This window comes from Tauraco erythrolophus, chromosome 6 (assembly GCF_009769465.1).
Source record: "Tauraco erythrolophus isolate bTauEry1 chromosome 6, bTauEry1.pri, whole genome shotgun sequence".
In the NCBI taxonomy this organism is placed as follows: domain Eukaryota; kingdom Metazoa; phylum Chordata; class Aves; order Musophagiformes; family Musophagidae; genus Tauraco; species Tauraco erythrolophus.
The window spans coordinates 32326685-32354025 of record NC_141470.1 but is presented as its reverse complement, the minus strand read 5'-3'; the positions used below and the strand labels follow the sequence as shown (position 1 = coordinate 32354025).

Below are 27341 nucleotides of genomic sequence, written 5' to 3'. Positions count from 1 at the left end.
TTTAGAGCCCTTTTGTTTATTGAATCCTAATGTGTTAATACCAAATAGCATTGGGCTCTGCTAAAACATGCATCTATCTTCTTTAAATACCTAATCAATTTAATAACCATATTCTATACTCTGCATACTCATAGCACCCAATACTATCTGAAAAAAGTGAAAGCTCTTGTGTATGGAAAACAGTAGTGAACTTAAACCTTACAGATATTGTTTTCATTTTGGAAAACAAAGAACCCAAATAATCCTCTCAACATTGTCCAGAAAGAGTAAAACCAAGCCTGCTGCAGTTTAAGCACCACATAAGATTTTGCTTTGTTGAGCAACAGCATAAAAGACTCAGCTCCAGGATAATCAATCAAGAATGGACTCTGCATATTGACAGGTTGCTAAGTTACTAAGATTGCATATATACTAAAAATGTTTAGACAATATTTTCTCTTTGAGCAGTAATTCTGGCTGTGGCAAGGGGAAAAAAAAAAAAAAAAATCAGACAAGTTCTTGAAACAGATGCCAAAGATTTTATACAAGGAATGTCACGGCTGCTTTATCTTTGTGTATTAACATAGTAGTAAAGCTACATGCATAAACAGCACACAGGGTACAGCCTACAAACCAAGAACACATTGCTCACCCATTAAAAAAATAAAAATACTTTGAAGCACAGAATTATTCCACGTGTGCAGAATGTCTTTTAAGAGAGGATTTCTACCTGCTTGTGCCCTCCCCTTGGGCAACTGTCAGTTTATGGCAGACTTTGCTTACAAAAACATTAGGCAGTCCCCAGTAAACTCAGCCAGTACCGAAGGTGTCCTGGAACATCTTCCAAGTCTACTTCTGCGTATAGGCTGGATGTAGTTGCGAAGGGGCAATCACTTTGTGAGTATGTTCTTTCAGAGACAAAGTGAAAACCGCTTGTTGCAAGGAAAAAGTCAGTACACTTGTTCAGAAGATAAAGTCTTTTATAGCAGTTAATTTAATAATACAGTCCTAAAACAAGGTGTTGGGCACTCATCTACACAAGAGCACATTTAATAAGCTGGGGAAAAAATACCACAGTTCCAGGACATTGCATCAAACTCCAGCCACTCCAAGAGGAGACAACTCTCATGTGGTGGAAGAATTCTTGTCTATGTAAGCCAAGAAGGGAGAATTTTAGGCAGTTGGATCCACAATGGTCTCTTACTTCTTATAACTGGAACCACAAATCCACAGTACAAGACAGTATTAGTTAGGTTAAGTGGTGCTTTTGATAATAAAAACAGTGAATTCACTGCAGTCCTTTAATAAAAGGATGAAGTCCAGTGAGTGCCAGTTGTTAGGAGCAAAGAAGAAGGGTTCCCATTTTCCAGGTGGATTTGTAAATTCATATTATTAGAAAAAAGATAAGTCAAATCTGTGCAGTTTCTATGCAACCACAACTGAGAACACAGAGGCTCCAGAGACTCCAGGATCACTTAAAAAGTGGGGAAAAGTCAAGTCAGCACAACCCAAACCACCCCAACTTTGTATTTCAGAATTGCCTACATAACTTGTTCTCTTGTTCTGCTCTGGACAAAACTTTTAAATGCAACAAGCTGGCAGAGAAACTTGAAAACCTGAGTACACAAGACCATTGTCAGGGAGAGCAAGCCCCTGCTACCTTTTGATCTGGTATTGAAGTTGAAACGGCAAAATCAGAACGCTTTGCCTTGTGCCGTATGATTTGCTTTACCTTTCAGAGCTCTAATGGCCTCTACCAGGGGGTCTGTTTCAACCTGTTACCTCTTGCACTGCAAGACCACTGCTCATATCACAGTTCAAATACACTTGCTAATGAATCGGGGTTTGATCTTCCATGGCCAGAAGTACAGCACCTCCAGATGTAGGGTTGGTTGAATTACCAGGTGTAATTGATACATCAACACTGGAGATTTCCTGGTGGCACAGAGTCCAAGCCTTCCTCACAGGACATCGTGATCAGAAAGACGTTCCAAAAGGAGAATCAGAAGGCTGTAAATCTGATTCAATATAGTAAGGAACACCACCATCCATCATTTGAACTAGGAATACTCAAAAGCTTCATTAGCCAACCGTATTCTTAATATACTAAATTATACATAGATAGATATATATAGATAGATATTTTATTTTTTTTAATTGGAATAAAATATACTGGATTTTGGTTTGTTCATTTACAAGGGAGCTTACTCCCTTCTCCAGTTAATTTGAAATTAAAACCTAGAGGCTGAATGTAAGCTCATTCCCAGAGTTCCAAGACGGATATAACACGAGAGGAGGCCAGAAATTGGAAACATGCACTCTGGCTGCAACACGTTAAGAGGTGAAAGGGAGACCGGATATTTTCATTTGTAACCCTGAGAACATAAGGAATTGCAAAGATCTGGAGAAAAGCCTGGGGTTAAAGGTCACCAGGCTTTTTATTGCAGTTAAAGCAAACTCGGACTGGGTGATCCCATCCGCGAGAGGGAACTGCTCTGCGGTCGTGTGAGCATTCGTCACAGAATCCCTGGCCACAGGCCCGACAGTGGTGTTTTGAGAGTTTGATACTGAATTCCTTCCGGCAGTTGTGGCAGTGCAGAATTTCATGGTCTGGTACCCAGTAGGCAGGTCGGGCAGCATCTTTTACCAGACCTATGGAGGAAGTGAGGTGGGGGGATGAGAAAGAGGGAGAAGAAAATAATCTGTCAACATGGGCATGTCAAGAACGTTCTCCAGTGGAAGTAATCACACACTGCAAGTCATACTACTGCCATTAAGGGGAAGACAACCCATTGACAGAATACTTTAGTGCAATGGGTAGCCATTTAGACCATTCTCCCACATTCTGCCTCTCTTCAAAGGGACAGATTGTTTCTCTTTAAATGGTAGCATCTTCCTTTACTCAAATTCTTCCAGAGGTTAAGACACTTGCTTTTCCCTGCCTTCTGTTTCAGCTGTGGCCAAAAAACCACAGTCACCAAACCAAATATTCAGAAATGCATGTACTGTCTGAAATAAGAAAGGGTTTTATTCTGCCTTTCACTGAGTCAGACAACAAACATCAACAAAGGTGATGGCAGGACATGCTGTACGCAAAGCAGAGGAATGATGATCCACGCAATGAGTAGGAAGTCAGGTCCAACAACAGAAGATTCAAACACAAAGTGTTTGCTGACATACCTGAACTGCTACCCAGCATATGAAAGAGCAGCAAACTTTCTCTGTACTAAGCTCACCACTAAAGATCACATTACTGATTACTTCCCTGTCATTACCAACCTGGACAGCTTCAGATTCTCAGCCCTCCCTTGTAGAAGTACCAAGTGCCAGCAGTATCCATGAACACACTTAAAAGGCACTCAGCATCTCTGGAAGAAAACCAAACCTGATAAAAAGCTTCCCAATTGGCCAGTCTTTAGGAAACTCCAGCTGGCAGGTTGATACTCAGTGCACGCAGATTTGCACAAGAGGGAGAAAAGAGAAGGTATGAACTGCCAAAAATGTGCTGAAAACCAAAAGGACACATGAAACGAGAAGTGCAGGGGGCTGCAGAACTCTCAACTAACAGTGGTGTCATAGCAGAGGTGCCAGCCTGTCACACAAACTCTTGAAGCTTAATCAGAAGTTTTGCTCTGTGAAAACAAAACACCTCTAGACAAAAAAAAAAAAAAAAAAAAAAATCTATCAGAAGAGAACAGAGCTCACCTAAGGGAATGTCCATAGCTGTCACCACCGCTCCAAGAGTGTTCTGCACAGCTTCTCCCACCTTCCTGGCAATAAGCGTCCCTCCTTCCTCATCTGAAGGCTGCTCAGCCACATCTGCATGATACAAGAGTAAAGGGCTCAATACCTAAGTCCAGCACAATTTCTGTCAAGTTTCAGCTAATTTACATTAGCAAAATCCAGCAGTAAATCCAAAAGGCAGCTTGGACCCTCTCCTCAGCCTTTATGTCCCACATCCCCAATCTTGGATTGCTGAGTTTTCATTTTCATTTTGGTAATAATGGACAAAATACATAGTCCGCTAAAACAGCAGCATCCTTGCTCTGATGCTAGCTCCACACCATCAGCAGGAGATAGAAAAACAAAGTAAAGATAGAATTAGAAAATAATTTTGTCAGGGGTTAGATATCTGGTAGCTCATTGCAAGGGTCATCTTCCTGCCAAATGACATTGAGCTCCTGAGCTTCGCCACTAAAAACTTTGTGCCCAGTGCCCAGCAACTTTGTGCCCAGTTTGAGCAACACTGTCTACACCCAATGGGAATGGCTGTGATCCAAAAGTCAGGGACAAAGACTTCAGACTAAGTATTGCCCAGGAATAATTCTGTCACAATCAACTCAAAATTACCTAACTGGATGCCCCTGTTTTCATAGCAGTTGTCACACACGCGCACTGGTGCTGGTCCCCAGCCCCGCTCAGGCACTGGACGAGTCTTGGAAGAACAGCCATCACAGAAGCCCTCTCCGCAGGCCCGGCAGTGATGTTTAGTGTCGTTATCTTTAAAAGGTGTGTTACACTTATTACAACTCTAATCAAAACAACATAAAAAGAAAAACTGTTAGTTTCATCTTCCTTAATAGAAAAATACAGAGCAGAATCCCAGGATGGAAAGACTCAGACTGAAATTGTGAAAAAATAGTTATACCCAAAACCTGGGTGCCACCAGCCCCGTAACTTCACCCTAGGGAAGCGGTTCAGACAGGTAGATGTACAGTGGTTAAGCCAATATATTGCTATGATCCCTTCATTCACAATTACAATTACAACCATATCATGCAGGGCTGAATGGTGGGTAATTGCTCTTTGTAGGGGGTAAGAATTCAGAGGCAGTTTTCATTGAAGAAGTATCTGTTTCCTGTAAGACACAGGGAATCCTTTCCTAGTTGAATTGTCTGGGTCAGCTTTTTGCACCTAGTATGAAACCAGTTTAATCTCTGCACCTATAAAAATAGTATTATCAACTGCAGTAGCCAGATTTAAGATGTCGATTCTTTGCTTTGAATAGCAAAGAGTTGATACAAGCCAGAATTTTCTGTGATACTGCTGGGAGAGGAGCTCACAAAAAGTACGGAGAGAAAGTCTCTTTTGCAGAGCTTGGCAGAGTCCTTGTTCATACTTTCTCTAGCTAAGTCAAGAATGAGAAGAGCTGAAGGCATTTCGGTTTTCTCAAACTTGTAGGAGAAGCAGAAGGGCTTGCTGCAATAAAACAAGAAGCATTTGGAATCTGTAAAACACTATGTTACTTAAAGGAAAACAATTTTTAGCTATGCAAAGCTTTTCTCTACAACAGCTGCTATTTACCAGGATCTGAGAGTTGGGTCTCCAGTAAGCTGGGGCAATCTGGTCTGTCAACCAGGAGGTCACAGCTTTTGTGGGCCCCAGGCTAAGTTCAGATACTGATTGTGCCATGAAATTCATCCCATCCAACAAACGCTGGGCTGCATTGTTGTTGTCTTTCAGAAATCCATCAGTCTGGAATGAAATAGATATTCATTTGAGAATAAAAACGGGGAATTCTCTTTTTTCAGATGCAGATGGCTCTGCAACCCACAGCTCCTGTTAAACTGGAAGGCAAGTAGGAGAAAAAAAAATCAACACAGGGTAGATTTTAATGGTGTATCATTCACATAAAGTGTTCATAAACTGGCAACTTAGTCATTTAAAGAGAGCCAAAAGATGACTGAAGGCCCTTGCAAAGGTTCTTTTAAACAGCAGTGACAGGGACCAGCTGTAATGAAAGCAAATCTATTTTCTCTATCAATGTCCAGAAGAACCAACATAAACATGTGCATGGTTGCACACATACACAAAGACTATCCAGCAACGAGACTTACCCCTGGCCAGACATGCTCAATTTCTGTCCTCACTACAGTGTTCACAGGATCTTGGTTGCCAAACCAGTACTGTCGGCTGCGGTACACCACCCCACAGTTGGGGCACTCAATCACATACCTACCGAAGAGGAAGAAGGATTACCTGTTTGATACTGAAGTACAGTGCCCCCGGCACTGTAGAGGCAACAGAGAGCAGATAGATCTTGGCTCCAATACTCACCCTGACCAGGCATACTTGGCAAGGCCCAGCCAAGGGGAGTCAGTGGAAGCAGAGGTTTTTGGCACCACACTGACCTCCATCCCTCGTTCGTAACAGGCCTGTAACACAAAGACTCAATTAAAAATGCATTCTTGGGAATCCCAGACTCCAGGTCTTGCAGCTGTTTGGCCACATAAATCATGTAATTGGCATATAGTGGGCTCCAAGCAAAGGAGAGCACTCATCAGAACTGATTTAAAAACAAAACAAAACCAAACCCACTGTCAATAATGACATCAGGGAAATAATTCTCCAACAATAAAAACCATGATGGTAGCTGAAAATTTCCCTGTCTCCTGCACATATTCTTCAGAAAAATTGGCTCACACCAAGCAATGGGCATAAGCAGACAAGAAGAGTAACCTCATCAAGTACATAGAAGGTGAACATCACCCAGGTTGAGAGCAGCTAGATTCGCAATTTAGCTAGCAAATGACACACAGTATGCAGAGGTGATGACATCTCCAAGCGAAAACACAAGTTCAATGGGGATCAATTTTTCTTCTTAAGGCCATGAGCACCTCTCCCATTTGAAAAAAATGCAACAAAACAGGCACATGTCTTTGATATTCCTCATTTATTGGGCTATCTTTTTCTTCACCATTCTTCAGACCTTGTCCTTGTGTTGCTACTCACCTTGCAAGTGTAGACTCTGTTATCATATTGGTGAGAATATCTGCATCGACTTTTGGATTCATGGGGGACTCCTTCCTTTGCATGGTTCATGCTCTTCTTACAGCCACACCTGAGTATGCAAAAACAAACCATGAGCTGATGCTGTTAGACACAGAACAAACGTCATCAAGAGTTCATTTCTGTTACTACCTTACATTTGTATAGGCAAAACATTTCTGTACATTCTGTATGTGCAGAATATTTCTGTACGTACAGAAATGACATCATTTATCATTGAAAGGCAGGCTCTTTGGAAGGAGGTGTAGCAACTGTTTCACAGTACAAAGCAGCACCACACAACAGTTTAGTGCGGGAAATGATCACTGTAGCCAATTTAAATTTCACAGAGAATTTTAGGAAGGACTAAGTAAGTTTGGAAATTGACCAGGATAGAGTTAACACTGCAGCCTTTGCAAGGAGCTGCTAGAAATTGTCTAATGAGCATAAAAGAACAGGAACATAGCACTATGCCATGTTTAAGAGAAAACGTTTCCAGAAGCATGATCAGCCATAACATTATGCTGCTATAGTACCACACAGACCCAGAGCACTGACTGCCATCTACTGCCCTTCCAGGCTCAATCTTTGGGCTCCTCACAGAGAGCCATGAGCCAAGCTCTAACCAAACCTGAGGCTCCACTTAGATCTAGTCACTGGACACAGCCCAGGCCCATGATGTGTGCTTTAGGATTGTTTATGCTGTTCAGGAAATAAAAATAGCAGGAAAAATCATCATAGGAAATTTCAGGGGATTTCTTTAGACACTTTTCTTTCTGCCCTGTATGATGAGTAGAACAGGTTTGTAGCCATACACAAAAACAGAGTAGGCAAAGAACATGCATCCCGCTGGGACGCAGCAGTAACACTGATCCAATTCACGTTAAGAGTTGAATTTCAAAGCAAATTCTGCCTGGAAGTACTAGCTGATGATAGGTGACGTCAGGTGTCAAGATGTCACAGAAACTTTATGTTCTATGGCTCCAGACCAGGGCAGCACTATCTTCTAGAAGGATGAGGGTGCATTTCTCATCTACTCACCCACAGCTGAGGCACACAGAGGAGCATGTGAAATATTCATCTGGAAAGAAAGAGCTGTGAGCCATTTGGTCATCGGGGATCTCCCCACTGAATCGGTCACTTAGAGCCTGTCAAACAGAAAAGAATGAACTGGTAAGTGCCTGAGAACAATGCAGGTATTTTATGAAAGCTTTTACAAGAAAAAGCATGGGTTCCTCTACTGGAAGGAGAGGCAGAGAGTACACAGCTAACAAATAACGTCTTACTAACCTGGAAACCAAGACAAGGATTAAAAATCAAGCAAGATAACTATCTTGCACTTGTATGGAAGTGACCTGAATGTTTCTAAGATACTTAACTCTTCTCTTCTTCTACTGCTCCTACTCTGAATTTTATAGTAGAAATGGGTGGTAGAAGACTGCATCCACCTCTGTGCATAAACAGCCCATGCCCAAAATAGCAGGGTGCTTGTTAAAAGGACTTTGCATTATAGAAATCTCCAGGAGGAAACTTAGTCATTTCTCACAGTACATGAGGACTGAACACAGTAACCACTTATACAGCTGCAATGAAGTCCTAGAAATTAAACTGTAATTAACCACTCCAACTGTTTTCCCCTGACTGCTCCCTAACGCAAGGAACTGTGTACATGCTACTCTGTTACTTCTCTGTGCTTCAGCTACCCCAAATACAGAGCAGCTGGAATTATCCATTCCAATAGCTGTGACTAACATCAGAAAAGACTGCCAACGCTACCTTCTTCTGCAGATACGCCCCACCTCTCTCTGTCCCTCTCCGATGTCAGCTGTGCTCTTTGGGCCAATGAGAATACGATGCCAATCAGGTAGTGGTAGCAGCATGCAGAAACTGGCAGGATAGACTGCAAATTTGAAGATCTGAAAAACCCTCTGACATTCTAGCAAGGTGAACCTTCTAAGAAAATCACCAGCTGCTCTCTCCAGTTCCTTTTCATCAGCCTTCTGATCTGATGCTGCACCTCTGAAATGATATATCAATTAGCTTGATGCCATCTTGTTTCCTAGCTATCAATGCATCTCCGTTCTCCTCTTTGCCTCCTAGTCCTTGGGTTACATTACACTCAGTGCTAGGTTTTGCCAACTCCCCCTAAGCCTTTCACGTTTCCTCCCCTGTGCTGAGGCCATCCTTAGGAACTGCACCAATAACTTCTTCTGGGCCTCCTCTTTGTAAATCACTGTCATTGAATGCTAGTCACTCACAACATCAGCCATTTTTTTCTTCCCCAGTCAGCTTCTTCCCAGCTCAGTATTTTTTACTTTACTCTGTTTTGCTCTTCAATTTTTCTTGACATTTCAGGGTCTTTGCTATGGTGTTTTTTTGTTTTAAAGTAAAAAGCCTACCCAGCCTACCTGGCTGTTACACACAAGTCATCATCTTCATGGAAGGCTTGCTTTATCTTCAGACATCTGCAAGCCTGTGTCACTGGTTCACATGCTCTACCTTTATTAGCTGCAACTGACAGTTACTAGCAATGATGATACAAATAACGGCTGTGATGAACTCTTCTCCACTTACTTTTAGTGCTTTGTAGATAACCCCAGGCTGTCTAGGTGACCGAGTGGTGTTGTTCTCCAGCTGCTGCTCCACAGCTCGCCTAAGTCCAGAGAAATCTGTTGGAGGATTGTAAGTCCTTGTTCCCTTGTAGTGGATTGAGCTGAAAGCCTCAGGAAAACAGCTTAGCTTCCGAAACCGATCCTGAATGAGCTTCTCAGGAACCTCAGAAGGATGATCTATACATAAGAGTATCAGCGAGTATATAAACAACTGATTGTTCAAAATAACACTTAAATTGCACAGTGCTTTCATATGCAACACAGTGGTAGTTTTCCTAATTAAACTTCGTAATACATCTGGAATACAGTTATCATATTTTACGAGGAAGAAAAGAAACAAACTGTTTCCAAAAGCAGTCTCTGTTTTATGATACCCAGCTTTAGATTCTAAGACCAAGTTCCACAGGTAAAACCAGAAACATCTAGGTTTAGAAACATAGATATCCAGAATAAGAAGCAATTTATGACATAATATAAGGAAACTCCTTATCAGCACGCTTGTTAGCTCTTCTCACCAAACCATAACTTGGTATAGCTAGTCCTAGCACCTGATAAGCGGAGGACATGAACGTTACATGGGCTGCTTATTCTCCATGCCAACCCTGTAGCAAGGAAGACCAAGCCTCTGTTGACCCTTTGTACCCAGTGAAGCACTTCAGAACTGGCCACATCAGGTCAGACTCCATACAGACAACCAGATTCTTCTGCCTGCTTCCAAGTACCTGCTGTACATTTCAGAATACAGCAAGCCCTTCTTCCCTGCCCTAAAACTACATTAACACACTTATCGCAATTATCCATCACAACAGATGGTTACAGCCTGCTGCAAATCCACATGCTAAGAGTTTCTTTCCTGTTCCGACCATGATCAGAAGTGATCTTAACTTTTTCACTACCCTGGGTTTGCACACAGGTGCAACTATCATTCCGATTCACTAAATCCAACCTGCTGAAACAGGAAATTTCAACGACGATATGAAACTCTGCACTGCTAATCAGCAAATTGGTATGTAAGAAGAACTGCCTTGGCAGGTAAGTTAAAAGTAACTAGGAAGTCACTCTAATAATAACCAGAAAGAATGCCAAGTTCTTCTACTAGCTCAAGACCTCACTGGTTAGAAAAGCCAAAGTGAGAATGTGGGCCAGTAGGGAGCTGCTGTGGTATTACACAGCAGGAGACTCCCAGATGTTCACACACAGCAGGACTGAGCCTCAGCTGCTGCAGGCCATTTAATTAGGGCTCTTGCTCATCAAAGCATCAGAAATGGACACAGTGAAGAAAGGTTTTATCATGCCTTTTGACACACGGAAAAAATGAGGCCAGGAGAAGAAATTTAGAACCCTGTATAGCCAAAACATGCCATGACTTCCATAGGACAGTGCATTTCACTCAGATGTACAAATAAAATACACCATTTAAACATGCATAATCCAGTATGACATGAACCAAGTTAAAAGTAGTGGTGAAGAACGCTGAAAGTGATAGGAACAATGGTGTGCCAGGCCTGCTGCTTTGGCCATAACAGATACTTGCACAGAGAAAAGTGGTGTCAAACCATCAGCTCTGTGACACCACAACCTCAGTCCCAACCTCACACCAGCCTCAAAACAGCATTGGTCCATAGAATTTAAAAAAGTAGAGTGAGGGTACTGTAGGTACTAAAGTTCATCAATTTCATTATTCTGCTCATCCTAGTTTCTACATAGAGTTTTATTTTTGTTTTTTGTTTTTTTCTGGGGTTTTTTTGGGTTTTTTTGCAACAGGATACTCCATATCCCTGCCAAAATCCCAAGGTGTCTCAGTTTTCACCTTCATCTGTCATATCACCCACACTCATGATCTTGTACGATGACCCCACCTATGGCTGGCAGAATTCCCATCATGACTAGTCAGTGTCGATATCCAGCTGGCTAAGAGGATTATTCTAGCTGATCTGGGGTAGTCAGATTGCCATCAGGGAATGCTCTGCTATTTCCATAGCCTGGCTCCCAGACTGGAACAAGTAAGAGCAAAATCCAAACCACATCTTTTACATGGTAGCGAAGAACACTGAATATTCAATGCAACCTGATAATATACAGATAGCATTTAGCACATTGTAATTCAGTTTCCTACTGCCTACTCACCAGAGCCCAGTAGCTTGGTGTACACAGTCTCGTGAAAGATGATGACACCTGGACCCAAAGTTGACAGAGGAACATCTAGGCCACAGCGCGCTGTGGTAGCTTTTAGCTCCTTGGTGAAATGTTTTAAATAAGCCTCCGAGGCATCACCAAGGAATTTGAAGAGATCATTGTGGAGTCTGTCAGCACGAGTACGGTAGATGACAAGGTCAGAGATGGCCAGAACCTTCAGCAGCAGCCGCGTTCTCTGGCTCAGGTTCACAGTGGCCCCCAGGAGGCCCTCTGTATCAATTACCACCACTTTGCGGACAGGGTCATAGGCTGCCCAGACTCCAACTGTGCAAGACTCTTGGGCTGGAGACGTCTTGAAGACTTCCCGGCCATAGAAGAAAGTGTGGTTAAGGGTGTGAGACTTGCCATCCCCTGTGTTCCCAAAGATGGACACTACCTTTAGATGCTGGTCGGGACTGCAGTCCAGTTTCTTAATAAAGTCTTCTTCATTCCTTACCTTCCAAAAATAAAAGAGAAAAATATTATAACCATGCAATTGGAGTAGACAACACTGAAAACACAGCTGGTTTCAGGATTTGTAAGATTAACAAGAATCATTATTTCCTGTTCAGATTTCATTCTAAGTTTCTGAAGCACAGGGAAGTCCAAAGCAATATATTAGAAAGTAGTTTTGTAACACTTACACATCAATAGGATTCAGACTGTTCTAATACCTGTTTTGGAAGTGATGCCTCACTGTGATTACCTGTCTAGTGAAACCTGTTGTACCTCATCGCATTCCTTGAGGCAGTCCTTTCAGAAAAAGGATCACAACCCTACTTCCAAGTCTGCCAGAACAGCTACTGGCAGCATGGCAGAGACACTCAGTAGCACTGGTTTCCTGGCAAGCATCCAAATTCAGGTGCAAACCAGAGGAGTACTTTTGTCACCTTAACTTGCCGCATCTACAGAGGCTGAGCTCCTGTTTAGGGACAAAAAGCTCCTCTGTGCAGCTGTGCTGCATCTATCCACAGCCAAGCGATCTCAGATGCAGCCTGTCCCACTCCCACAGCTCTCCAGCTGATAGATCCTTCAGCTGGAAGGAGGAGCAGAGAAAAAGCAAGCAAAGATGTACACCAAAGTCAGGTGGGCAAAGCAGGTCAAACTGGCTTTTACGTAAGTGCCACAACTACCTCAATGACCCATTTCATAATTTACTGTATTGTGCTTTCACTAAGAAAAAAAAAACACAAAACCAAAACCAAACAAACAACACACACACACCCCAACACAAAATCGAAAGAGAATAGATAGCCTTCAGCAGGTAACTTCTCTTTGGCTTCACATAGATTAAATGTCAAGCGTCATGCTATTTACATTAGAGAATAGGGCATTTGCTCTTCAGATACTAGAGCAACAGGGAACAGATAAACAAGCAATGAAACAGGTTAGGGCTCTGTATGAGACCCTGCCTTGTTTTCATTGTAGAATACGTCCTTGGCTTTCAAAGGTTTCATGCTTCTGGCTATGGTTGTTTATCACTTCCTTTTGCGTCTTCCAACAGGTTTTATCCACATGTGAGAAGTATTAAATTCACCTCCTCTGTCAGGATTCCCTTCTCAAGGAATCCCCATCAGCTGAAAGGAGCAGGGCTTCCATCTGCTCTCACCTGCCTCTCCACTTCTGGAAGCTCCTTGACTATATTCCTACCATGAGTACAGTTGGAAGGTCTCACAATACACGATCCACAGAGGCCATGAGGTAATAAATCATTTCTTTGAACAAATTTATTCTTAGATGAGCAAATTAGTTTAAGGCTTAGCCAACTCCATTTGCTCTGGTTAAATCTATCAGCAGCATCTAGACTTTGAAGGAAAATAAAACACAGCCAGTGTGCCAAAAAAAACCCCAAACAAACAACAAAACAGTGTGCCAGATTGTGGTTGGGAACTGTTCAGAAAGAAAAACTGTGGACTGTGGGCCTGCAGTAGCTTCTCAGACTCAAAGCATTCAAGGCAGCCACATAGCATGGAAGAAAACAGGAAACAAATCAAAATGCTCTCAACAGAATCTTTTCCAGTGGCTGTGAGAGACCACCAAGATACACTCAAGTTACATGTGCACAAGAGAGGGTCTGTGTTTTTGGTAGCCGTGATTATTAGCCTGTCATGAGGAAGGTAGTTTAGATGACAGACACAGTTTCTCTTAGAATCTCTGGACACATCTCTGTGGATTAAAGGAAGTTCTTGGTTCATGGGATAGCTCCTAAAAACATTCATAGATTTTATAATATAATAATGTTATGCGTATGTAAGAAAAAAAGGAATGCGATAATTTCTTCTCCAGATTGTTTTGGTTTTAACTCCCATCTCCCAAACTTCTTACCTTAAGGGCAGCAGACCCTCTTTTTGCCAAGGTCAGTGCCTGACCAGACCCAGTCGTTCTGGTTATGTACTCCCTGGACAGCCCAAAGAAATATCAGTCTTCAAACAGCTGCTTAAATATTGGCAGGACAACTAAGGTCTTTCGGTCAGCATTGGTTGTTTTTCTGGTATCTGTCTTGGAGAGTATATGAAAGGAGCTAAGCCAGTAATGTCCGAAGACACAAACGATAGTAGAGATCACAGGGATAAGGGTAGCTCTGCAACGCATTCCCACCAGTAAGAAACAGGAGTCAACTCACACAAACTCCACTGTAGCTTAAATGCAAATGCCCACACCACCAGCCTTCTTTTACATTCAATGCACTTTAACAACTGCTGATGCCAGGGCAATTTATTGTGGGAAGAGCTGGATTGCTGAGCGAGACAGGAGAAAAGTTGGTTTCAGATCAATAATCCTGATCACTCCAGCAGAAAAGTTACTCTGAATATCCAATCAGACACCCAAAGTGCTGAGCTGTACCCCCTTCTAAGGCTCTAGGCTCTTTCAGACTTCCTTGCACAACAGAACTCAGGAATGATTTGGACAAGTCACTCAAGAGCACAAGAATGTACCAAAGTCCAGCTAGCCCAACATTGTCTCACAGGACTTAGCAGTGGATGACAAAGAACTTAGACATGAAAAGAGTAAACGTTTCCTAGCATGCTTTACCAGATTTCAGTAGTCAGATGTCAAATGACTTCCCGAGCAGTGGCTGCATCTGTACACTCATGTTTGGTAGAGAACCACTAGACCTATTCTCTAGGACATTGTCTAACCCCTTTGTGAACCTAGTCATAGTTTTGGATCCTGCAACATTCTGTTAAAATAAATTTCACTCATGGGGTGGGGAGGAGGGGGAGAAACAAAACCAAAAACCAAACCAATACAACAACAAAAAAAACCCACCTTCCTTTTATTGAATATGCTTGTATGTCATGGGTGTTCCTTGCTTTTGTGCACTTGTCTTCTTTAACCACTGCTGAGCACAGGGTTGATACTCTCAAAGAGCCATCCACAACAATCCCCATATTAGAAGTCAAATTTACTTCCCTTAAGCAAGTGTCTTTAAGACACTTTAAGTGTCTTTAAATGTAAAGTCAGAGTGGGTGTAATAAGTCTGTCAAAGCACTAAACCCCATTGGGCTCAAGTCCCACTTCTCCATTTTGCTTCTCATCTCTAAAGAAGCTTGCATGGTACCACCTGCTGCTGCATGTGCAAAGGACTCATGTTTCCATAGCTGTGTCCACTCCCAAGAGCTCTATATCTCTAACATGAACAGCAGAGGGTAAATACGAAGCCTTCTTTAAATTGCACAGCAACATCAATTAAGAATGAAAGCTTTGTATGTCTAACCTAAGATAAGAGACATATCTCTCCAGCCTCTTCTCTATTTTGCCATTTCTAGTATCAGAGACTCATTTATTTTTTGTTATAGATCTTAGAAGAAGATTCTCTTCTAGAAAGAATAGTTTATACTCCATCATAGGTTAGAATCATGGTTAGTCATCTTTTATAGTTTTAACTTCATTTCTGTTAGCAACTGTCATCCAGCCCCCCATGCAGGCACTCCATCCAAGCTGAGCTGAACTGAAGGTGAGGATCTTTAGCAAGAAAACCAGAGAACTTTACAGCTAAAGTCTTCTCTAAGGACGACACAAAAACTCACACCACACTGCCATGGAACACATTTAAATTTGAAGCCTCCTTGTCATCTGTACTTGGAAATCTATTACACCTAACACAAGTTTCCTAGATCTGAGCCATAATAAAAGTAGAACTGATTAGGAACAGACAAGAAAACTTCTAAGATGACATTCCTGCCTATGAATTTCTTGGAAACAGTGTTATTAAAATAATAACATGTTAAAAGCTTAGGAACAAAATACATAAAATAGAATAGAGTTTCCAATGACCTGTACTCATATAACTTAATTCTGCCTCCAGGCAAAATAAACACATTAAATGAATCAGACATTTTTACCACAGTTTTCTCCTTTTAAAACTCTTTATGAATCCTTTAAGGCTTGCTAATATCCAAGGAAGTGGTGCACAAAGCCAGAGCTGTGCCATGAAGACACAATAGCTCAAAACAAAAATCAAGAGTGCTTGGCATAGTATTCATCAGAGCGCCTTCATTTGCTAGTCTTACACTGTCATTCTGAATTACATTGGTACTGTTGTTGTTGAGTTTTGAAATCTTACTCTTTGCTTGATCTGATTTTAACAGAGTAATTTTAATAACTAAAATACATTTTCTGCAATCAATAAAGATATAAATAATTAAATTTATGAGTCATTAGACTTGTCTGACAACCAACACACGACAATATCTTCTGATATGCAACCACTAAATCAATAAAGAATATGTAAATTTAACACACTCTTAAATGAACGGAAAAACAAGCTACAAGATCTGTAACAGCACATCCAAATATATACCAACATAAAATTGCAAACATCTGAAACAAATCAGTCTTCAAGTACAAGCAGTCAAAACAACCAAGTGGGAAAAAAAATACTATTTCCCTTAAAGCATTACTTAACACTGGCAATACAAAAGATTCTGCTCACAGTTCAGAAAACATTTAAAAAAGATAATGCTTGCAAAAATTCAAACTAACACCTGAAATCAGAGGGAGAGACAGCAAAGCAAGCTTTAAAAAAAGATCTGCAACCTTTTAAGCAGCCCTGAACTTCCAGAACACAAAACTGAGACAATTTAAGGTAGTGGACCTTAAGGACAGAATATCGTATCAAGCACTAAACCTGGAAACAGAACAGATCTGTCAAATCAGCCCACCTCAGCACAGACCAGTTCTTCATGACACAGCTTCTAAATTTTGGCAGTTGTGTTTGACCTGTAAAAAAACTGAGCTCCTATCCAGAGGTAAATTCACACAAAAGTCTTATTGGGTGCATGCCTAAAGCCCCAGGTCCTACTATTAGGTCATTACATCAGAATTTCAGTGTACATTGAAAACAAACAAGAGAAACCTATAAAACATATTTCTTCTTTTAACTACAGCCTGTAAGACAAATCTGAGAAGAATAACCTGCATCACAGTACAGTGCTGCGACCAAAATTCACATCTCTGCAGAGCTCCTCACAATCACTCCCAGAAGGGCAGTGCATGAATGCAAAGAAGTGCAGCTGGCTTACCCCAGAAACTCAAGTGCAATAGGCTACTGAAAAAGCAGCTGGAAACTTCCTGCTTTTGCCCGAGGAGAAACTTTTGTTGATATTCCCAAAAGTTTCTTGCTACCGAGTGAGAAAAAGGATTGGGTAGCTCCCTGGGAGGAAGTAAAACTCTCTGCTATGAAACCCATGACATTGATACAGCTGTGAGAGGGGCTCTAGACTATCGTAATTCAAACTCTGTTTCCACTAAGATCATAGACTAATTCAGGGTGGAAGGGACCTCAGGAGGTCATTGGTCCCTCCCAGCTTTTAGAGGCCTCCAAGCAAGAAAGATGATTTTGTTTATAAGCAGGTGCCCAAGAAGAATCAAGACCGACTTGTAAGGCCAAGCAGCTCTAGTTTTCTACCTTAGTTTGTCTCTTATACCTTTTCTTCTGCATGACTTCCCATGGAAAAAGTCATTTATGCCATTACTCCAGTCTTCCACATGTAATTTTAAATCCATAATCCAATTACACAGACATATTTGATAAAGAAATAAGTGTCTCTAAAACATAAACTTCCTAAAAGTTGGATGAAAATAAACAGCAGAGACTCTAATAACCTTTCTGAGGAAAAAGTTTGTCTTTTGTCCACTCCACACAGCCACCAAGATACAGCACTAAGCTGAGCAATCATGCCCATACTTGCTAGCTAGTAAGCACGCTGGCTGGTGCATGATAGCACACATATTGCTTCTTACCTGAAAGACTGAAGACATGGATAAGCACTGGATAATGGGAGACAGAAATTAGACTTAGTTAATTCTACTGCTCAAAGAGTTACTTGTTACTAATGCAAACATTTTATGGTAGCTTGAGAGAGTTCTGCCAAAAGGGCTATGTCACTGGCTTAGTTTATAAAACTGTGTCCAGTGGTTAAAATCTGGTATTCAGGAGTAAGTTATTAATCATTGATCCAGAAAACACTTACATGTTTTTACCATTATTGTCCTCAGTAATCTCCTAGACTGCAGCCAAGCTGACAGTGGGCATCAGCTTTTTCAGCATCCAAGTCCTACACAGCCTCAAGCCCAACGTAAGTGGCCTGACACCAGATGCAGGGAGGTCAAAATAAAGGAGGAGACAGACACACCCTGAGGATTTAAGGTTTGATTCCAATACTCCTCCTCAGCTTCAGCTAGTTGTGGTCTTATTTCCCATGCTGGGTGCAGGACTGGCTCAACCAAAGGAAAGCGTTTGTGTTAGGGGTGTTTTCTAAGCTGAAGTTTTTCGTACCTGCTTATTTGCCTTCACTGCAGTACCACCTAAGGGCTCAGTTGAGATTTGTTCTATTAGGCTCTGCACACACCCATGAAGATAGTGTCCCTGAACTGAGTATCTTTTTCAGACCAAAGTTATCCTGCTCCTTCCCACAAAGGAATTCAGGAACAGTATTTTCACGGATTTGTACAGAGCCTAACAGAATAAGTCTCAACAGGACCAACAGGTCCCTGCAAAGAAAGGTAGAGGCTGCCCATGTCTATCTATTACAGGACTCTTTCCTGAAAGAGACAAAGACACAAGAGTTAAATCCTGCTTAACGACCCTACTCAAAAAGAGAGACCCTGTTTCAAAGGTTTTAAGACAGTGGTGGAAAAAACATAAGTAGATGGGAGGTAATCCAACTTGATCAGTCTCCTTCCTAACCCAAGAGGCAATATTGACTGAAATATTGCTATTACCAGGTAAGTTGCCCTTGTAAATGACAGCCAAATAAATATGAAACTGCTGAAATGACTATGAAACACTAATTTAGGAGTGTCATCTAATGCTTAAAGAGAACAGTAAATAATGAAGCAGAAATCATTATTCTGTATCTTAAAGTACCTTTCAAGTTCTCCATGGATGTTAATTTGGCCATACAGCTACCCATTACCACCCCAATGTCACAGCTGTAGCAGCAGAGATGCCATCCAGGTGAAGAGACTTGCCCAGAAGACAGCAAGTCAGTGAGTGAGTTCATGCTTCTTCCTCTATGCTAGGGGTAACTATATTACCTGTGAGGACACTACTTTATATCACTTTCCTTGTTAAGAGGGACATTTACAAGCTTATTTGTATTACAGTTCCACTTTTCCTAGAAAATAATCTGGTTATTTTTCCCATTGCAGAGTGTTTTGACAGGCAGGCCAAAGGACTGTGAAACTTCCGCCTTTATGCAATCCTAAAGTGAGGCATTAACAACCCAGGTAAAAAAAGTAAAAGGTGTACTGCAGTAACATCCACCTCCCAGCGAGCCCTGCAGAAGTGAGAAAGTGAAGGAGATGGAAAGGACAGAAGGGCTAGAGGACAGCAAGCTGCTGGTTCCCTTTTCTTTCTTGAATACACCCCAAAGCACTCACATCTTGCTCCCGCTGGCAGCACGCAGCAGCCCAAAAGGATTCATTGGATAAGTGGAAGGAGGGGTACAGCAAAGGAAGCACCAGGACATCCTTTTCCCCCCACCAAGCCTACTTAGTTCAGGAACTGAACTAAATTCAGGAACTCCTCAAATTGAACAGTGAGTAATTCCAGAGTGGCTTGCTATGAGCTTCTCTCACCCATGACATGCTGCTCCCCTGTGCTTCCACACTGCACTCATTTCAGCAAATGGACAAAAGAGACAGGAAGCAAGCAAGAGATACAACTTTAGTTACAGCCCAGGACAGCTGTATCATTAAGAAGGTAAAACAGCAGTTCCAGGGAAAAGCAGTATTTGTAAGTGGCTATGTCCAAATTAGCTAGGAGTCAGTCTGAGACTGTTAAAGGAGCTGTACGTTTGTTGAATGGATGGCTCCTCTCCCACCTTCTAAAAATACACTTCAAAATACTGGTAGATGTCCAGGGGAAGAAAAAACACTCCTAACCAGCAATTGCTACGTAGTTTTTCTATTATTTTATTCCAAGGACAGAAAAAACAGTGCACTTGAGTATAGCAGAGGGAACTGCAAAACCAGTAACAAGACTGGGATAGGGTGGGAATACTGAAAAATAGAAAAGCAATAAAAGAAAAATTCCTGGTGTGTAGGACGGCAAACTCCCAAAAATACTTTGGCAAGAAAACCTCTCTGAAGCACAGAGGAGGAAGACTAATCAATAGTACAGCAACAGCGATCAGAGACAAAAATTACATATCCTGATCTGGCAGATCACGCTGGTCTACAAAACTTGGATCCTTCTACACTTGTTCCTCCTTTACACCGATGGCAAATATATCAGCTGTGACTCTTCGGTTTACAGGATATGGACTAGAATTCCCAGAAACTTACAGCTGAACGTGCTACCCAAAAGCACAAAACAAAAACAGTCTCCCAGCAGCAAATCAAGCAAGAACGTCATAGGAACTAGCACTATTTGCTATACAAATGCTTTTCTACTACAGTGGTAAGCAATAAACTTATGAGACTGTGATGTGCTCTTAGGAGAAGACACGCATTAGCTTGCACTGACCAACAAAGAATACTTGACTAGAAAAAGCATTCCTAGGGACTCTCCGTTCTCTCATCTCTAGACTTTGGCCGGGCTCAAATCAGTAGGTATTAAGGAGAAATCACAGTACTTTCATCAGGTTTACAGTGGGAGTGAGAAAAGCAAAGCAGCTAGTGCCTCTGCAGAGCTATCGCTCTGCATGTGGTGCTTTTTAACGCGAGGGAACAGAGGAGGACGCGTGGACTGTTAAGCCATTAGAGGCTGGTTATTTAATGATCATATAGAACGGTCTGCATTTAAATAAGGGCTATAGGTCATTCTGCGTCACCTACACTGACTGCAAAGCGTTACATAGATCCTGCTCAGTATCTGCTGAGTGAAAGAGTTTAATCCTTTAGGTGTTTAACCCTGCTAGCGGGAATAAAAAGACCTCAAGGAATGGGGCTGGATTTAGGAAACGGAGACGTCTATCTAAAAAACAAAAAGACCCTGTTAACTGAAGAAAGGGAACTCACAGTGGGTATCTCAGGGGAGACCCAGTAATAAATATATAAATCCCTTCTCCAACACAAAATTATAGTGCTGGAGATATTATTTTTGTGACTAGGTAGACAAAAAACTTTCCTTTCTTCCTGTCTCCTTGGTAAGACAGGCTACAAAGTCAGTACATTTTTTTTCTCTGCAAGCCAGAGACTGGGTAACTTCTTGTGACAGAGCTAGTTTCTAGTCAAAGATCAGAGAACTTTTTAAGGCATTCTAACAACAATCAAGCATGTCCCCTTTCTTCTGAGGTCAATGAAAGACTTTTTCTACTTCTAGAAGGTTTATGTGCTGAGTCTTTAATTAGGGCTTTGGACAAAGTGTTATCATAAAAGCCATTAGTGACACTACAACCAAGTTCTGATCCTGTGGTAAGAACTCCCAACGTCTGTTCCCCAAGATAAAAATACCAAATTGTTGTTACGCCTTGTTAAGCATTTCTTCTTCTCTACCTCAGAAGTAGCAGAAAATAGAGTTCAGTGTACAACTGATACATAACTTTATGCTAAAGAGCTCTGTTGCAAAGGTGGTGTATAAAGACAAAGCAAAAATGGACACTATTCCAGAAACTGCATAAACATAAGTACAAGAGACAAAGACCAGTGGAAAAGTTCAAGTAAGACACTATCAGGACTCAAAACAACCATCTAACCTGACTCATATTTTTATTGTTGTATTTTGCTGTGTTTTTCTTAATAGATCCACAAGTGTAGGGGAGTTTTAAACAAGATCAATGAACTGATTCTGTAAGTTCTTAAGAGAAGTGTCTCCTGTGTGCGAGAGGCAGCACTAGTAACAGCAGAATGATGCTTGTTTGAAAATTCAGCAAGTTAGAGATAAGAAAGGAAAGCTGACATCTTGACAGAGCAGATCAGGAGATTCGGTTGGGGGATTTACACACATAAAAAAAGGCGGCACACAGTTTGAGTCTCACACGGTAAAGAAGAGATGTGGAAGATGTAATGAGAGCAGTGACAAGACCGAAGCAATTGACTGTGGAAGTAATCCCCACAATATCATTCTGAGAAGGGATGAGCAAGGAAGATAGAATATGTCAGAGCCAAATAACAAACAGATGCTGCAGTTATCAAGAACAATTTGATTGAAGTCTCAGCTTTAGATACGCGATGGATAAAGCCAAAAGTTTAATACTGTGTAAAGAGAAACTGCATAATATAGCCTAAGAAAAAGGACGTGGAATAGGGTCAAAACTGCAGGTGATCCCAACTCATAAAACATGGACAAGATTTGGTTTCTGACTAAAGAAGTCAATTAGGTCTTATGAGGGGTGATAAGTCCTGGAAGAAGGAAAGGAAAATTTGTGGTGTAGGTCAAGACAGCTGGGGCCTAACTCACAAGAGTCGCAAGGCATCATGCTGTGTGGTGTGCAAGACAGTGGGCATTGGACTCCATGAAGAACAACTTCTCTCTCTGGTTCTTCCATAGACTTGCAGGGCGAACTTGGATTTCACTTTTAACAGCATTTTCTCACTATGAGACAACCAACCTCTCCTTGAAGCGCTCAGGTATAGCGCTGTTGTGATGAACATCAGAGAAGCCTGTGTTTCACAGGTATGAACTTAAGCTACCATCAGTTCTCTACAAACAACTGCTTCACAAGCAGTCGTTTAAAATGGGACCTTTCCCACGTGGATTTGAAACATGCACAAGAAGTCCTCAGCTTTCTGAGCTTATGGTTATGTCTGCAAAGCACAAAAACCTCCAAACTAGCTCTGAGCAGGCCAGCACATCTGTGCAACATGGCACAAAGACAATTATGCAGATCTCAGAACTATCATAGCTGTATCAGTGCAGTGCTGAGCCCAAGCTGAGAATCTCCCTGTCTCAGCTAAACTAATTTGCTCAGGCACAGTTCCTTATGGATTAATCTGCATTGCTTCTGGATCTGCAACTAGCTCAGTTATTGCTTACACACTATAAACGTCCTTCAGTTTCAGAACTACCATCTCTAAGAAGCCAATAGGAACAATGAGATGAAACATAACCACTTGAGCTTAACAACTCCAAGTTCCAAAAGAAACTAGAAAAGAAATCTCTTTGCCTGGTGTTCCCATCTCATTGAACCACTTTCAAGTAGAGATTGGTAAACATATATACATCAGTGAGTATCTCAACCCATCGTGTTTGCTCAGCAGCATAACTAGTTCTGCCTAATTTTGTAGGACTAGCATTTGACATTTCTATGGCAGAATCTACCTCTGATAGCAAATCAGCAGTTTCCTCTCTTATTTCCTAACTAATGCAACAATCTTCAAGTTCCAAAGGTCAGAACGCATATGGTTAAAGATAGCTGGACTCCATAATTCTGATAAATTCTTCTCCTGTCTGCTCAAGCTTAGAAAGCCACACATCCTCAAACCCTGAACCTCCACATTTCAAGTTACTACCGTCTTGGGTATTCTTTATTTCTTTAAATAAAGAACCTTCTAAAGATTTCTCCCCAAGTAACCAGCAATAATCTTGCTAATGACAAGCACAAAAGAAAAGACTGAGGATCACTTTCCTATAGCTAAACTGGCTGCTCAGTATTATCAAGAGCAAAAGATGCTACAGAAGATGTCTTCAGAGCTAGCTAGTCATTTGACAGCCCTCTCTAAAAAAAGGTCCTCAGGCTCACCAGCAGAAATACCACTATAATAGCAAGTATTCTTTAAGTTCCAGCTGCCTGAAAATATTTTAATTGAAAACTCTCACACTGCTTTGACACTGGCTGTGAGATGTCATGTAAGTATTCAGCTATGAGGGAGAGAAGATCACTCCAGATGGAAGAGTTCTGATTCAACATCTTGCTAGTGAAGCAAGATCAGTTTTGGGGAGCTTTTTCAACCCTGTTCTGATCAAATTGCTATAGTCCAATAAAGGACCATTGCTGTCCTAACAAGGAAGTTGGCTTTGTTGTCCATGACGTTTAAATAGCAATGCACTTGCTTGCAAGAGGCAGCCAAAAGTCTGCCTCAATAAGGCTTACAGATTCATGAGTATAAAGATAACTTAAACCAGTACAACCACCCACAGCCACAGCTTGTGAGCTACTTTCCAGGACAGCTCTGTTCTAAGGCATTTCAGAGCTTGCTCTAGTGGCTCGATTTAGATTATTAAAAAGTCTGTACCTTAAAGTAAAAGTTGCATCTGCCATGCATTACAAGAAAACGTGTGCATGTTTAGGAGAGGCATATAAACCTAAGACTGCTACTATACCTGAAACTCAACCACCCAATTTACAGTCCTTGGTGTCTTGCAGAGTGTTTTCTATGTCAGTGCATCACAAGGATTGTCATCCTTTCCTGCCTTTCCTTTCAAAAAGCCATGAGGATTTGTCAATCAGCACACTTGAACTGACCAAAATGTGACCCAAGTATCTTGCATCTATACTTAATATAATCACAGTGTACATACATATATATATACTCTTCTATAGTACAGAACAGATACAAGACACTTAGGTCACATTTCCTTGCAATGCATAGCAGACATTGACCGTTACTACGACGGATACAAATAACTAATCTACCAACAATCAGTATATCATCATAATTCTTTCTCTACTGGTAGCATGAACATGTTAAGCTAGAGGAATCAGATATTGAGTCTTCAGGTGACTACACATTTTCTTTCAGTGTCTCCTGAAGGAGGTTTAATGTGAAGGATGCAAACTGGAAGCCAGAAGACAAAGCTGAATTTCTAGTTGTGTAAGTAACCTGCTCTGTGACTTTCACACGTTGCTGTTTTTGCATTTGTGAAGTATTTTAACATTGTAAAGTGCTTCTACTCACCAAATATAAGAGCCAACAGAAGAGCTAATTAACTGCATATATTGAATGCTAGACTCTCCAAATAATGCCTCCTGAGAGGCTGTTCCTAGTCAACTAGTATTTATCATTATTACCAGCAGGCCTACCACAAACTGGTCGTAAATTTCCCCCTCTTTCAGCAAAAGGTGTACATGGAATAATATTTGTGACAAGCAATATAGCATAACCACAGTGTCTGTAGGACTTGGATGGCACATTTTAGACCTTTATTTCTACCTTATCCCATTCCTAAAAATCAGATGGATCTACTGATGGTAAAGGTGGGTAGCAGGGGGCTCTAGACTTGCACTAGCACTGCTTGGTACAGTGCCTACTTCTAGTCATATGGTACGAGATTGGCTGCCAGCACTCCCATTTGCAGGATATCTACTGCAGTACTCTCAGTTCAACTTTGCTCAGGAATGACCAGCATCCTGCACAGAGAGCTCTTATCTTAGTTGTGTGAGTCTCAGTATAAAATCAATTCTTTCACCAGCTTCACCTTACCAAGCCTCTTAGAGGAGGCCTTTGCCACACATAAGGTTTTGAAGAACTTGACCTTTTGAGGAACTCATAAGCAAGGCCACTCCAAGGTACTGTGTCTTTTTGGCCTGAGATGCTCACTTAGTGCCATTTACTGGCTATATTTATTTTGTTACCATTGTTGCCAGTTACACTTCAAGTATTAATCATACATCACAGCAGTCTGTTAGACTAAGATAGAAACTAAAGGATGTCACCTGTTCAAACAAGCCACAGCAGTTCTTACCTGAATCTCCTCAGTTTCATCCACCAAGAGGAAACTCACAACCTTCTCTGTCATCTTCCTTCTCTTGGTCTCCTCATCCATTCCCTCCTCCTCTTCCTGCTCTTGGGCTTTGCCAGCATGGTACACAGTGACAGGGTGCTTCCTTTTGTTCCCCCCAGCATGTGTTCTCTTCTGACATTCCACACAGAGGTTGATTTTGCACACCTGGCACCTCACTGCTGCTATCTGCCTCGAGCCAGTCACACTAGTGTGCATTATGTTTCCATTGGCACCTTTGCAGGAGTCACAATATGGGACATGGCCGGGTCTTATACGGGTCCGTTCATGGTTCCGTAACCTTTCCGGCTGATGTAGCTCTTCTTCACAACGCTGGCACTGCAGGCTCCTGCACTCGTCACACTCAAAGACTGCTTCATCTGTCCCACTGCAAACATAGCTTTCCTGGCACAGCAGTGTTGTGTTCTGTCCTTTCTCTGCAGTTTGTGTGTGGGCACTCATCTTCAGATTTCTTTAAAGCAACGCTTTTCCCTCCTGTTTCTGTTTTGAACAATGATATGTGTAAGAGTCAGCTGCAAATTTAGTATTTTCTCAGGGGAAAGAAACGCAACAGGAATTCTGTCTGCACTTAATTTTAAATAATTAATAGACGTTTCTGTAAGATTCATACACCGACCTGCTTCCCAGGAAGAGTCTTGTTAAGCACAGATGGAGTTTTCTTTCTCCAAAACAAACTTAAACAATGTGGCTGGTTTCACATATTGTTATACCCAAACGCTGGTATACATTCTTTCTCTGCTTAGCTGTATAGTGTACTTTCAGTAACAAGGGAAAAAACCCAGTCTGGTGTACTTCAGCAGACAGGGCGAGTATTTCCCTAAAGCAGAGCACAGGAGGAGACAGTTGGTGACACAGAGGCAAAAAAGACATCAGAAACGCACAAGTGCATATACATGTACACAACACACACAGAGGACTGTACCAATACTAGAAAATTCTCTGCTTTCACTCCCCAGCTAAGCTCCTCCTTCAGAGTTCACAGTACTTATTTGCTGGGAATTTCCTGATGTACTTCGCCAGATAAACAGAAATCCGCTGGTTTTGTGCGCTCCTGGTAAGGCTGGGTAACGATTGCTACCGCAGCCCGGCTGGCAGACGACGGATTTTCTCCCTCTCCGACCCAAGTTGCGACAGCAGGCCCCCGAAACCAGCGCCCGCTAAGGGCAGGCTGCGCACCGAGCCGCCTTTGTCTCGACCTGCTGCCTCCCGGCTGCGCCGGGCCCCGGCCTTTCCTGCCCACACCGGCCCGCGGTGCCTGCCTGCCTGCCTCCCCTCCCCTCCCGCAGAGCCGCTCCCGCCGCGGGCCGACCCTCCGCGCCCCCCTCTCGCCGGCTGCTTTCGCAGGTCTGGCGGGGAGCGACTGCCCACGGCGGGCGCCGGGCGGCCGGCCAGCCAGGAGCGCTGACCCGCGGCGGCCGGCACTTGTGGCTCGGCCGCCCCCGGGCCGGGCCGGGCCGGCCGGGGCGGGGGCGGCGGGCGGCCCCCCGCCAGCCGGCCGTAGTTACGTAACGCCGGTGCCTGCCGGCGCCTCGCTCCGCACCTACCTGGGGCTGCGCCCAGCGCGGCGCCGTCTTATTCTAAGCAGCGGCCGGGGATGGAAGGGGGAAGCCCCCGGCTTCCTCCCGCAGAGCGGCGGCAACGCGCGGGGAGCTCCGGCGGGGCCGGGGCGGAGAACA

At 42.4% G+C, this 27341-nt stretch overlaps 1 protein-coding gene across 4 annotated transcripts; it reads right to left on the bottom strand.

Annotated features, from left to right (window-relative positions):
• Positions 1 to 1050: 1050 nt before the first annotated feature.
• ZFYVE1 (zinc finger FYVE-type containing 1) lies at positions 1051 to 27341 on the bottom strand. 4 transcript variants are annotated; one of them, XM_086612916.1, is made up of 13 exons: positions 27210 to 27341; positions 26282 to 26482; positions 25609 to 26145; positions 11487 to 11991; positions 9322 to 9536; positions 7789 to 7895; positions 6712 to 6820; positions 6037 to 6134; positions 5817 to 5934; positions 5284 to 5454; positions 4330 to 4510; positions 3685 to 3798; positions 1051 to 2631 (listed from the first exon to the last, which is right to left on the bottom strand). In XM_086612916.1, the coding sequence occupies exons 3-13, from the start codon at positions 26104 to 26106 to the stop codon at positions 2399 to 2401; spliced, it is 2349 nt and encodes a 782-aa protein (XP_086469042.1). In that variant the 5' UTR covers positions 26107 to 26145; positions 26282 to 26482; positions 27210 to 27341; the 3' UTR covers positions 1051 to 2398. The 4 variants fall into 4 exon arrangements, with proteins under 4 accessions (XP_086469042.1, XP_086469043.1, XP_086469045.1 ...); XM_086612917.1 differs by lacking the exon at positions 27210 to 27341 and adding an exon at positions 26588 to 26606; XM_086612919.1 differs by lacking the exon at positions 26282 to 26482.